General features: G+C 45.0%; 1 protein-coding gene across 1 annotated transcript; it reads right to left on the reverse strand.

The window, feature by feature from the left end:
• FCRLA (Fc receptor like A) lies at nucleotides 1-6,728 on the reverse strand. Its single transcript, XM_077759975.1, has 6 exons — nucleotides 6,607-6,728; nucleotides 3,507-3,554; nucleotides 3,098-3,250; nucleotides 2,054-2,320; nucleotides 1,184-1,468; nucleotides 1-357 (listed from the first exon to the last, which is right to left on the reverse strand). Exons 1-6 carry the CDS (start codon nucleotides 6,683-6,685, stop codon nucleotides 59-61), a joined length of 1,131 nt encoding a protein of 376 aa, XP_077616101.1. The 5' UTR covers nucleotides 6,686-6,728; the 3' UTR covers nucleotides 1-58.
• Between the last annotated feature and the right edge of the window lie 6,764 nt (nucleotides 6,729-13,492).

A 13,492-nucleotide genomic window follows, 5' to 3' on the forward strand; every position in this document is an offset into this window, starting at 1 on the left:
AAAGGTAGAAAAAATTGATTTTATTGGGAGTCATTGAGCAATACTGCAAGTGAATTGTTTACTCATATTTGGCATGGCCCTTTGTGGTCTCGAGCTTCAGGTGGCCAGATAAGTCCCTCAGCTCCATGACCAGGTGACCAAGGAGAACTCTCATATCCTGCATTTGCTTGAGAAGAATGCCCATCTGTTGATTCAAATGGGGGTCCAGCACCCGCAGAGGAGAGGAGAAGTCTGAATTCTTAGAAGGAGTGGACAGTGGAGGCTGAGATGCAGGGGACTCTGTTGGAGTCGATTCTGGAACAGGTGATTTCTGACGAGCTGGATTCAAGGTAGGGGGTACAGTAGAGCTGGAGGGACCTGCATTACGGGGTAAGAGGCACATGTAAGAGTTAAGTCTGATGCTGGCCCTAGCCTCATATTCCTGGTCAATCTTTCTTGTTTTCTGAAAGTGGTTGTCAGGGGCGGGGGGGGGTCCAATGGCAACAGAGGTTTGAGGACTCCTTCATGGTCAAAATTTGAATCTGAAACTTGGTTACCTCAGTTTGAAAGTCTTCAGTGATGAGGCATCATCATTACGGGGCTATGAATATTAGCAATTCTCAGAACCTAATTCCCTGCAGCACGGATGTGGTAACTGGTCATAGGTCAACCTCTTTACTGTATGTGACATTAGGGCAACTCCTCATCTTTGTGCCAGCCTTCAGTGTTTTGAGGACACCTCTGCTGACCCCTTGGGTCACATCCTCTTCAAGATGAGCATCTTCCACCCTTCCCCACTATTTTTCTTACGATATGGCTTTAAGCTCACTCATTACCCCCTTTACCTCTTCTGAGTATATTATTTCAGGTCAAATGTAGCCTTCTTAATTGAGGGTTCCAGAACTGAACATAAACTCCACATGACCTCATCTTCATTCTAGGTACTATATTCCTGCCAATTCCCAGAGTTCAGGTAGGGAGCACAAGGCAGCAGCTGTGGAGCTGGCCCAGGTCTTGGTTTGGTGAGGTGTGCACCACGGTGTGAGAGAGAAGTTCCCTAACCGTGCTCTTTTCCATCCCCGAATTATCGTTCCTTCCTCCTCTGTGTCCTTCCTTAACCTGCTCACACCAAATGCCAGCTCATGGGTCCAGTCTTTCTTTCCCTCACTTTTCACACACTCCAGACAAATACATACTAACTTACCCTGCACCCGGATCTCCAGCTTGGAGCTCTGTTTCCAAACTTGGTTGTCCTCAGTGGCTGCTTCACACCAGTAGGACCCAGAGTGTGCCTCTGAAGCTGTGGGGATCTGGAATTCTGAGGAGAGACCCCTGCCACGCACAGTCCTGCTGTCCTTGTAGAAGGAGAAGAAGAGGCGGGCAGTTGACCTATGCAGGGGCAGCTTTGTCTGACAGCTTAGGGTCACTGGACCCCCCTCTTGGGGCTCAGCTGAGGGGGTGGCTCTGAGAAGTGGGGCTGGAAACAGTTCTGGGAGAGAGAGAGAAGGGAGAAAGAAGAGCTCAACCATCTTACTTTCATGCCAGACAAAGAACGAATACAGCAGATAACATCATACCACATGGTTTAGGATCACATGGTAGAATGTGTGCTGGCTGAGATCATTGTTAAATGGTGTGCTAACCCATTAACCAAAGGTTATTGTACACAAAGAACCCAGTCACATGTTCCTCTCCCTATTTCTATCAACAATGAGCACTCTTTAGAAAAGCTCCATTTGAACATTTCGAGTCTTCTCTCTCTTCAAGTAGATGAGATTAGAAAAGACCCAGAGATGGGAAAATTTGACTTTGGCCCAGATATCCAATCAGTGAACACCAGGAAGCACAGGTCTGTAGGATAGAGCTGTAGGAAGCAGGCAGAACTTGGAGAGTGCTGAGTGACTTGAGAACACAATTACTGAGATGATGCCCCTCCTGAAGACCAACTTGGACATTTGCCAGCCATCTGTTCCTTAGCCTTTAGTGATCTTGCCACCTCTAATGAAAGAGAGTATTGGTTCCTCTGGGTTTCCCTACCTGCCTCTGCTATGGTAATATTCCCTCCAGGTCTCACCTTGGACCTTGATAGCCACGGAAGATGCTGTTTCTGGTCTCCCAGGACCAGGGCTTCTGAAGACACCACTGCAGTGATAGTGTCCACTGTCAGCCTGTTGTACCACGGCGATGGAGAATTCCCTATTAGGTCCAGGGGGTCCCAGGGCTGAGCCATCTCGGTAGAAGGTGATCTGGGCCAGTGGCCAGTTTTGCCAGGCCTGGCAGCGTAGAACTAGTGGGTCTCCTTCAAATATAGGGCTGACTGGACCTTGGAGAATCAGCCAGTCTGCGGCCCAAAGCAAAAGTTGAGTGTGACCCACTGCCTTCCTTGGGAGTTCCCCCAGTGCTGCCCACACAGACCCCTCCCCCCCAAACTTTCTCAGGGGCCCAACCCCTGGTTGGGGTTGTGGAACAATTTCTCTAGGACCAAAGACTGAGGAAACCCTCACTTTTGAGGGCTGAATATGGGGAAGAAGGTACAGTAGTCCCCCCTTCACCACAGTTTCACTTTCCAAGGCCAACTGCAATCTAGAAGCAAATGACCATCCTTCTGACATATCATCAGAAGGTCAATAGTAGCCTAACACTGCATCACAATGCTCATGCCATTCACCTGCTTGTCTCAGCACATAGGCACTTTATCATCTCACATCATCACAAGAAGGGTGAGTATTAGCACTATAAGATATTTTGAGAGAGGGAGAAACCACATTTACATAACTTTTATCACAGTAGGCTGTTATAACTATTCTATATTATTAGCTATTGTTGTTAATTTCTTATTGATCTCTTAATGGGCCTAGTTTATACTTTATCCCAGGTATGTATGTATAGAGAAAACATAGTGTGTTTAGGCTTTGGTACTATCCTCAGTTCGAGGCATCCACTGGGGGTTTTGGAACATATCCCCCATGGATAAGGGAGTGGGAGGTACTATATCTCATCCCATGAGATCCCAATTTCCTGGGAAGACCTTCCTGATGGGCTGTCGGGCTGAAAGGACAGGTTTGGGAAATGGGAGAAAGAGCAGACCTGCACTGGTCAGTCCCTCCCAGGACCTCACCGTAGGACACAACCAGATGGAAGGGTTTACTGAAAGTGTAGCCCTTGACCTGGAAGTCAACTTCCTTTGGGCAGGTCAAGTCCTCTTCAGTATCGCAGCCGCTGTCCCGGGTGCTGACAGGTCCTTCACACTGCAGTGTATCAAAACTGGCAGCTGGGGAGGGCATGGTTTGAGAACGAGAAAATAATGCCGTGACTTGCAGGAAGAAGACAGAAGATTGCCCTCCACAAGGACTCCTTTCTCTCTGGGGGAATCATCCTTTTCAAAGTGAGAAGGGAAGGACACCCAAACCCATATGTGTGTCTCGACCCATACTTCTGACTTTATTCACTGGCTTCCAGGTTCTCTTAGTGAATGGACTGTAGCTTGGGGAAGAGGGTGGGGAGAGAATGGTGGAATGTGAACTCACCAGCATGACATCCAGCTGCTGGTGCAGGAAACCAGAGGCCAAGGACAGCTATGACCCCAGAGCAGGCAGACACAAGACAAAAGGGAAAGGGAGATGATCAGATTCTGACACTCACTGGGTGCCAGACACTGCTGGGCACTTTCACACATTATTTTACTTGATCTTCACAAGATTTCTAGGTATGTGATTTCACTCTAATTTTAGAAATCATCAAGAAACAGGCTTAGAATAGTTCATTAACTTACCCAAAATTTCAGAAGAGAGTAGAGAATGGAGCAAGAAAGTAAGGTATATCTGAGTTCAAAATCAGTGTTCTTTTTACTTCACTGTTTAGACTTGATCTACTGCAATTTTCAAACTTTCCTTGGGGGGGGAGGGATTTCTTCCATATTTTCATTTTCTTAACATTCCCCTGGCTCTTCATCTTTGAACATATTATCTATCAAATAGTTTTCAGTACCTAGCTGTGTCTCCTTCCTTGCTCTCCCTTTTGGATCTTCATTTCGCAGCCATCTCTACCTTGATGCCGTCTGGACTTGAACTTTCCATGGCAACTCTAGAGCCCTTTCTATGTCCTTCTCTGTATCCCAACCCTCTTCTCCCAGTTTGTACTGGTGACTATAGAACAGCTCTTTCCTTACTTTCAGGTTAAAATTTACAGCTGACCCAGGCAAAGTAAATTCCATGTTCCCCATCTCCCTGACTACTTCTTGTCCCTTAATCCCTCTCCCCTTCTTCTGACTCCACGGCCATTCACATATACTCAATTCTCCACTCCGAACCCACTTGCCTTTGTTCTCTTCCACTCTCAGAGGCCCAATGCTCTTCTTTGACCCTGTAGCTTCCCCTCGCAAGGCCCCTCTCCACTTCCTAATTCTCATGACATCAGTACCAGGTGTTTTCTTTAGGTCCTCCCTCAGCTCCCTTTACCACTCTGATGCTACTTTTTTCAGTTCCTCTGCTGTCACTCAACTGGACTCCACCTCCACTCCTTTTTGAACATGAACTTGTGGGCTACCAGGCACTTTCACTCCATAAACTGCGGTTGGTATTCATCTCATTTTATGCATAAGAAAATGGAATTCGGAGGTATTAAAAGTGAGTTTTCCAAGGTGACATAGAGCTAGTAAGAACAGCTTGAAACCAGAGTGTCAGGAGTCTTTGCCACAATTCCAGCATTGTATCTCCATGTGGTCACCCAGTCCTGATTCTTTGAGTTTAATAAAATGAGTCAACAAATGCAGATGTTAAAAATTAAAACATAGGGGCGCCTGGGTGGCTTAGTCGGTTAAGCGTCCAACTTTCGCTTAGGTCACGGTCTCGCTGTTCGTGGGTTCGAGCCCCGCGTCAGGCTCTGTGCTGACTGCCAGCTCAGAGCCTGGAGCCTGTTTCAGAGTCTGTGACTCCCTCTCTCTCTCTGACCCTCCCCTGCTCACGCTGTCTCTCTCTCTCTCTCTCCCAGAAATAAATAAAACATTAAAAAAAATTCAAACATGGATCAAGAAGATGTGGTTTATCTATACCATGGAATACTACATGGCAATGAGAAACAATGAAATCTGGCCATGTGTAGCAACATGGATGGACCTTGAGGGTGTTATGCTGAGCGAAATAAGTCAGGCAGANGTCCCTGTCTGCAGTTAACTCAGTTCGATGGACGGCACAGGCATACGAAGAGATTATTTCAGCACGAGGAGGAAATTAATAACAAAGAGGTATGACAGACAGCCACTGGGGCAGAAAGGAGGGCTCAAAGAACATTCCCTGGTGAAGATGCCACCTAAGCTGAACTTTTAGGGGTGCCTAGAAGTTTGTGAGTGAGGGGAAGAGGCCATTACAGGCAGAAGTAGTAGTATGAGAAAAGTTGGGAGACAAGTAAGAGTCCAGTGTGTGAGTGTATTAATATAAGCAGGTTGGGGGGTTATTATGGCATAATTTGCAGGGCTCACAGGTAAGGGCAGAGGCTGAAGACGTTAAGTGGGGGCTGGCTATAGTAGGTCTTGTATGCATTGGTGCAGAATCCCTTTTAAGGCCAAAGTCAGAAATGATGAGGGCTCTTCCTAGGATACTATTAGTTCTGTTTCAAGGAAGGGACTGGGCTCTAAAAGGTTTAAAAGGTTCATTTTGCCAAACTTGTTGACTGATGCCATGCAGAGGATGGAGAGGGAAGCATCTAAGTTGTCTCCCAAGTTTTTGGCCTGGGTGTCTGGGTGGATGCCATGAACCAAGATCAGAAATAGTGAAAGATGAAATTAAGAGAGGTGGGAGCCAAGATGTCAGATGAGTTTAGCTCTGGTCATATTGTGCTGAGAGACCCATGAAACATGCAGGTAGATATGTTTCGTGCAAAATTTGATCTCGGACTGTGAAGCTCAGAAGCATAATTAGGGGTGGAGACAGAGCTTTGGACTCTGAAGTATATAGCTGTAGTGGTTAAAATTATACAGATAAATGAGCTCACTAAGGGGATTGTGTAAAGAGAGAGGAGTAGGGAGGCAGGTATGCAATGGTAGAAAACACCAGTCTTTAAGGGGAAGAGAGGAGAGGGCACCAAAGGACAAAGACAGGTACGTGGACAGGTACAAGGAGAAAATGGCACACTGAACCCAGGTGAGTAGAGAATGCCAGGAAAGAATATGTGACCAACATTGCCCAATGCAGCAGAGAAGCCCAGCAGATGAAGAACTAAAAAACTGAAAATGGTACAGTCTACATAGAAGTCATTGCACTCTGGGCAAAACTGTTTCCAGTGGAAGCCAGACTGGGAGCACTGGGCATGAGTGAGTGAAAAGTGAGGAAGTGGAGAAAGCAAGCGCTAACTACTCTTTCAAAAAATTTATGAGAAAAGGAAGGAAAAAAGTTGAGATGGTAGTTAAATAGAGAGCATCATAGTCAAAGGAACTTTTAGAATGGGAAAGGACTGAAGACTTTTGTATTCAGAAAGAGCCATTCAAGCCAGCACAGCAGACTTTCTAACATCTTTCCTTCACTTCCCACCTGAACGTTGCTGCTTTGGGCCAAAGTCAGTCCATGTTTCTTTCTCTTGACCAAAGTCAGACATATCTCCGTTCCCACACCAATGTTCAAACATTTCACTTACCTAGTAGCATCGGGGCTGCCCAGAGCATAGTAGGCGAAAAGTAGAAGGCCCCAGCCGTGCAGAGACAGTCCAGCTTCATGGTGACTGTGTTTAGGTCTCCTGCAGCCTCTAACACACTGATTTTCTTCAACACGGAACCTCTCAAATTAGAAAAGAGGAAGTAAATCTAACTGTCTCATCTCCTTGCATCTGGGGTCTATTTTCAACTTGGCGATTGGCTTTCATCATTCAGATTCGGGTAGGCTGGCTCCAGCATCATCTATATCCTTAGGGTTATGGGTGAAATGGTAACACTCTCAACTGGTCAAGAATTCCTCCATCGAGTTCAGAGACTTTCCAAAGCACCTAATTAATTGCCTGATCTCCTTCTGGCCTTCATGGCACTCGGGGAAGGGTCAGTGCACTAACCCTTCATCTCACTAGTGAAACAATAGGGAAGCAGGACATTGCTTGAAGGCAACACAGCAATGATGAGAATTCACATGGCCTGCCCTATCCTGCCCCGGGTTTCTAGTGACCAGACGGACAGGGCAGGAAGATCAGCAATGGCACCCAATCAGGTATCAGACTAGTCCCTTGTAGGCTCCAACCATCCGAAGCCCACACCAATTTGTACACAAATTTCTCTGAACTCATGTCTCTGCTCTCTGTTTCTGCAGCACGATTAAAGGTGAATATTCAGTCTCAGAGGAAATCTGAGTATGAGGCAGAGAGAGTTCCCTGGGAAAGAGGAGAAGAAGGAGGGACATTGACTTCTAGAGGACACAGCAGTAAGTCCAGGGCTTAGGGCCAAAGCTTGAGCCACTGATCCCGAGGAAATTAGAGATACGAGGCATCTGATAGCTTGAGAAACCCAAGGAGGCTCAGGAATGAGGGCGATAGGGAGGCTATAGCTTCTCTCTTCAGCTCCAAGTGGCCTTATGGGAATTGTTGTCCTTGCCTCTGAATATTTGCTGTTTGATCAAGGCCTCCTTAATGGCAGGGCCCATGGCTCTTGTCACAGGGACACTCCCCACCCCTCCCCATCGTAACCCCCACGTCGAGATGAAACAGGTCATCAGAAATGGGAGAGAGCAGTCCCGCCTGAAGGCAGAGGGAGGGCCATGACCCTTCAGCTGTGTAAAAACCACAGAGCAGAGCAGACGTATTAGCAACATGGGTGTGAGAGAACGGATATTTCTCAATCTAAAATAAGCATTTAGAATAAATTTTCCATTATCTGAGAGGCATGTATCTTTGTGCAGGTGGCCCCAGGGAATCCAGTGGGGGTTGAAAATATGGGCGTGGAGAGAGTCAGGGAGGCAGTGAACCTTGCAGCTAACGTGATGTGAAAGACCCAGAAGGCTCTAGAAGAGGAAGAAAATTCTTGGCCAGATCTAATAAAAATTAAGAAACTGAAATGTGTTTAGATGGACCTCCACCCCTAACACTCTAAAACAGAGTCTCCAGGTTAGATAGGTGTGTAAGGGGCTTCTAAACCAACCTCAAAGATCTTTCCCTTCCTTTGCTGTTCTTTCTTCTTAAGTGCCCTTACCACAGTGTCATGATTGGAGAGAGACCCTCTGTACGGTCTGCAGCAACTCCCAAGATCTCAGTGTGGGAGGCAAGATGGCCTCTATAGATGTGGGGCGAAGCTATCATATTCTCCACACTTAAATCCCTACAAAGGCCTCTGGGAAATTTTACTCCCTTGAAGCTTAATCAATGAACTAGTTAGGAGAGAAAAGCAACCTCCGGCCTTGCTTTGTGCTTAGGAAGACGGAAATCCAGTTTGCTGAGGGAGCTCTGCCTTCAGGACCATCCAGAACGGGGAGATGGGAGCAGGTCCCTGCCTTCAGCCCATCCCAACACCAGTTAGATTGTCACTATTCCCAGCTGCGCCTGGCTTGTCACTAGTGGGCTGATGCTTCTGGTTTTCTTTTTCTTTTTTTTCATTGAGTAGATAAAAATATTTATAAAGATGTGAAAGTTGAAAGAACAATGATGCAATATGCAGTTTTGTGCCCTCACCCAGTTGAAGACATAGAATATTGCCATTATCCATGAAGTGCAGTGTGGGTCCCTTCTGATGGATGACTCTTCCCTCCCCATGACAATCATCCACAACCCTCATCTTGCATCGATCACTCCCTTTATTTTATACTTGTAATAACTTTGCACTTTTGAACTTTTAATAAATAGGATCACATTATGTTTACTGTTCTGAGACTCACTTTCTTCTTTTTTTTCTTGTGAATTTCTTTTTGCTGGACTTGGACGAGAGGTCCTTAAATTCCTTATCTGCCATCCTTCAGGTCAGATGTGCGTGTGTGTATGTGTGTGTGTAGGATGTTTAAACAGGATTTACTAAGAATACTTTTAGATTCACAACAAAATTGAAGGGAAGGTGCAGAGGGTACCCATGTACACACGCCCCCCCCCCCACATGCATGGGGTCCCTCATTAGCAACCTTCTCCCAAGAGCGGTACATTCTTTACAGTTAATGAACGAACATCGACCTATTATCCACACTCAAGATCCACAGTTTCCATTAAGGTTGACTCTTGGTGATATACATTCTATGGGTTTGGACAAATGTGTAATAACACATATCCATTATTATAGTGTCATGTAGAGTATTTTCACTGCCCTAACCACCCTCTGTGTTCTGTCTATTCCTCCTAAACCCTGGTAACCACGGGTCTTTTTACACTGTCTCCATAATCTTTCCTTTTCCAGAATATCATAGAGTTGGACTTCCACAGTGCGTAACCTTTCAGATTGCCTTCATTCACTTAGCAATGTGTATTTGGGTTTCCTCCATGTCTTTTTCTGGCTTGAGAGCTCATATATTATTAGCTCCAAATAAAATAAATAAAACTATTATGGACATTCATGTGCAGGTGGTTGCATGCACACTGGCTTTCTTAATTAGTTAATCAGTTATTTATAGTGAGATATCATTGACATATAGCACATTAGTTTCAGGTGTACAACACAATTATTCAATATTTGGATATATCACAGAATGATCACCACCATAAGTCTAATTAACATCCATCATCACACAGGGTTACAAATTTTTTCTTCTGGTGACAAGAACGTTTAAGATCTACTCTCTTAGCCATTTTCAAATATACAAGCCAGCATTACTAGCTGTAGTCACCACTCTGTAGTTCTTCTTTTTCTTTTAATGTTTTATTTATTTTTGAGAGAGAGAGAAACAGAGCATGAGTGGGGCAGGGGCAGAGAGAGAGGGAGACACAAAACCTGAAGCAGGCTCCAGGCTCTGAGTTGTCAACACAGAGCCCAAAGTGGGGCTCAAACCCAAACACCGTGAGATCATGACCTGAGCCAAAGTCGGACTCTTAACTGACTGAGCCCCCCAGGTGTCCCCACCACGCTGTAGTTTGATCCCCAGGACTTACTAGCTTCCATTTGTACTGAGTAGACTGGCTTTCATTTGTATAGGAGTAGACTGGCTGGCTAATGAGGTGTAGATAGAAGTTTAACATTTTTATTTTTCAATTTTTACTTTTTTATGTAAGTATGTATCATATGTGTATTTGTATACTTTTTTATTGTCATAAAATACACCATCTTAACAAAATCGACCATTTAACCTATTTTTAAGTGTACAGTTCAGTCGTATTAAATACGCTCATAATATTGCGCCTCCGTCACCACCATCCATTCCCATAAGGCTTTAATCTTGTAAAACTGAAACTCTGTCCCCATGAAACAAGAACTCTTCATCTTCCCAGTAGCAGGGCAACCACCATTTTACCTTCTATCTCTATAAACTTGACCACTCTGAGTACTTCATATAAGTAGAATCATACAGAATTTGCTTTTTGTGACTGGCTTAGTTCACTTAGCATAAGGTCCTTAAGATCTATCCACACTGAAGCCTATGTCAGACTGCCTTTTTTAGGTTAAATAATAAACACTCCACCTTGCTTAACAATTAACGGACACTTGTGCTCTTCCACAATTTAGCTACTGTGAATAACGCTGCTAAGTACATGTGTATACAAATATCTCTTTGAGACCCTGCTTCCAATTCTATGGGGTAGATAGCCACGAGTGGAGTTTCTGGATCATAAAGTCTTATTTCTTATTTTCCGATAAACCGCTATGCGTTTTCTGTAGCAGCCGCGCCATTTTACATTCCCACAAACAGTGTATGAGAGTTCCTGGTTGCTCCACTTCCTCAGCAACATTCGTTATTTTCTGTTTATTTTTCTGAGACTAGCCACCCTAACGGGTGGGAGGCAGTAGCTTATTGTAGTTTTGATTTGCATTTCCCTAATGATTAGTGATATTGAGCATCTTTTTATGTGCTTATTGGTCATTTGCTTATCTTCTTTAGAAAAATGTCTATCGGGGCTCCTGGGTGGCTCAGTCTGTTGAGCATCCAACTTCAGCTCAGGCAATGATCTCATGGTTCATGAGTTCCAGCCCTGCATCGGGCTTGCCGCCGCTGTCAGCACAAAGCCCAATTCGGATCCTCTGTCCCCCACCCCCTGCCTCTCCTCGCTTGTGCAAGCTCTGTCTGTCTCTCTCTCTCAAAAATAAATAAGCATAAAAAAATAGAAAGAAATGTCTATTCAAATTCTGTGCCTATTTTAAAATTTGATTTTTCTTTGTTCAGTTTTAGGAGTTCTCTATATGCTCTGGACATTAACCCCTTATCAGGTTTATGATTTGCGAATGTTTTCACTCATTCTGGGGGTCGTCTTTCTGTCATGTTGTTTTTTCATGCGCAAAATTTTTAAATTTTTTAAAGTCCAATTTGTCTAATTTTCTTTTGTTGCCGGTACCTTTGGCGTCACATCCAAGAAATCAGTGCTGAATTCAATGCCATGAAACTTTTGCCCTATGATTTTTTCCCAAGGGCTTTATAATTTTAGGTCTATATGTTTAACTATTTAAGAAACTGTCAAACTATTCTTTCAAAATCACTGAGCCATTTTACAATTCTGCTAACAGTGTAAGAGAGTTTCATTGCTTGTTCATTTCTTACAAAAGAAAGACAAAAGAAATAAAGAGAGGGAGGGGAAAAGGGAGTGAGGGGAGAGAAGGAGGGGAAAGGGGAAGGAAGGAGTGGAAAATGGAGGAAAGAAGGAAAAGAGCAGGGGGAGGGGGGAAAAAAGAACACTCTCAGGTCTATTTCAGGTTGTTTAAGGAGAAGCTGGAAGTTTCCAGATAAGCCAGACATCAATTGACATGCCCTAGATGCACGGTTTTTAAAAATGTTTATTTATTGGGGCGCCTGGGTGGCTTAGTCGGTTAAGCGTCCGACTTTCGCTTAGGTCATGATCTCGCGGTTCGTGGGTTCAAGCCCCGCATCAGGCTCTGTGCTGACTGCCAGCTCAGAGCCTGGAGCCTGTTTCAATCTGTGACTCCCTCTCTCTCTGACCCTCCCCTGCTCACGCTGTCTCTCTCTCCTAGAAATAAATAAAACATAAAAAAAAAATTTTTTTTAATGTTTATTTATTTTAAGAGAGCGAGGGGCAGAGGGGGAGGGAGAGAGAATCCCAAGCAGATTCCATGCTCAGCGTGGAGCCCCATGAAGGATTCGATCTCACAACCGTGGTAGCAGGATTCTTGCACAGAGAGTCGTGACACTGAGGCTCTTCCTTCCAGGAAGAAACTTTATTCCTGCCGGCACCGCTCATTTAGGTTCGTACCCAGAGAACAGAGCCCCCAAACATCATGTGGCGTCGCTTTTTGTATATTTTCTACTTCTTTGTCTCCATATATGATAACACACACAAACATGCAGTCTGGGTAAGTGGTCTCATATGACAAGGTCATGAAAGATGTTGTCATGTACGTGCATCGCCAGGTTACCTTGAGGGTGTTTTTTTTTTCTTTTCCTTAAGGAGGGGGCCCGACCACACAGTGAGATCATGACCTGAGCCAAAATCGAGAGTCAGACGCTCAACCCGACTGAGCCACCCCCTCAGCCCACGCGCACGGAGTTTAGAGCATCCATTCGGAAAGCGGCCACAAGGCTGCCGTCTGAGTCCCCCATGCGCCAAGCTTCTCACCAAATTGTTCCTCTCTCAGGGAGTGGCTCCAGGTCCTGGGGCGAGCCATCCCTCATCCCCGGGACATGAGAAGTGTGAGAAACTCACTCTGCTGCCAGGTGGGCCTCATTTCCACAAGGAAACACACATCTTCCTGGAAGACAGTGCCCCAAGCTTTTCTTTTAACTTGACTGCTGGCAGCAAATAAGAGAATTAAGGATATTTCACAGAAGATAGTGCCCTGAGCTTTTTCTCCTTGAGAAATTAATACTGGAGGACTTAATATTAATATTAATAAATATTAATATCAATATTAATAATTGAGGACTAAATGTGTGTGTGTGTGTGTGTGTGTATTTTTCTTACTCTTTTTGTGAGGGATCAGTCTGCAGATTCATCCAGCAAAACAGTAATTCTGAGCTGGCTGACAAGAGGTATATCACAAGGGTGCCTGGGTGGCTTAGTTGGTTAAGAGTCCAACTTCAGCTCAGGTCATGATCTCATGGTTCTTGGGTTCGAGCCCCGCATTGGGCTCTGTGCTGACAGCCAGCTCAGAGCCTGGAGCCTGTTTCAGATTCTGTATCTCCCTCTCTCTCTGACCCTCCCCTGCTCACGCTGTCTCTCTCTCTCTCTCAGAAATAAATAAAACATAAAAAAAAAAGAGGTACATCACAGAGGCGGGCAGGCTCCTGCCAGGGCCCAAGATGACTATCTATCTCCCTTCTCTTTGCTGCTTTATTTGGGCCTGGCTTCAGTTCTCAGCTGCTCTGTGTATTGGTTAATGAAATTTGTTAATTGAAATACATCTCTCAATTTCTTTGTTGAAGTAGTAGTTGAAGCAATAGTTCTATGGGAGAGTGGGGGAGAGGGG

The sequence above is a fragment of the Crocuta crocuta genome, unplaced genomic scaffold, assembly GCF_008692635.1.
Source record: "Crocuta crocuta isolate KB4526 unplaced genomic scaffold, BGI_CrCroc_1.0 scaffold133, whole genome shotgun sequence".
NCBI classification, from domain to species: Eukaryota; Metazoa; Chordata; class Mammalia; order Carnivora; family Hyaenidae; genus Crocuta; species Crocuta crocuta.

Excerpts from the sequence above, each read along its gene's own strand:
- FCRLA (XM_077759975.1), bottom strand. The coding sequence starts at position 6,685 with ATGAAGCTGGACTGTCTCTGCACGGCTGGGGCCTTCTACTTTTCGCCT. Across the intron at positions 2,321-3,097 it reads CCATCTGGTTGTGTCCTACG|ACTGGCTGATTCTCCAAGGT; the intron begins GTGAGGTCCTGG and ends TTTGGGCCGCAG. Across the intron at positions 358-1,183 it reads GCTGGAGATCCGGGTGCAGG|GTCCCTCCAGCTCTACTGTA; the intron begins GTAAGTTAGTAT and ends CCCGTAATGCAG.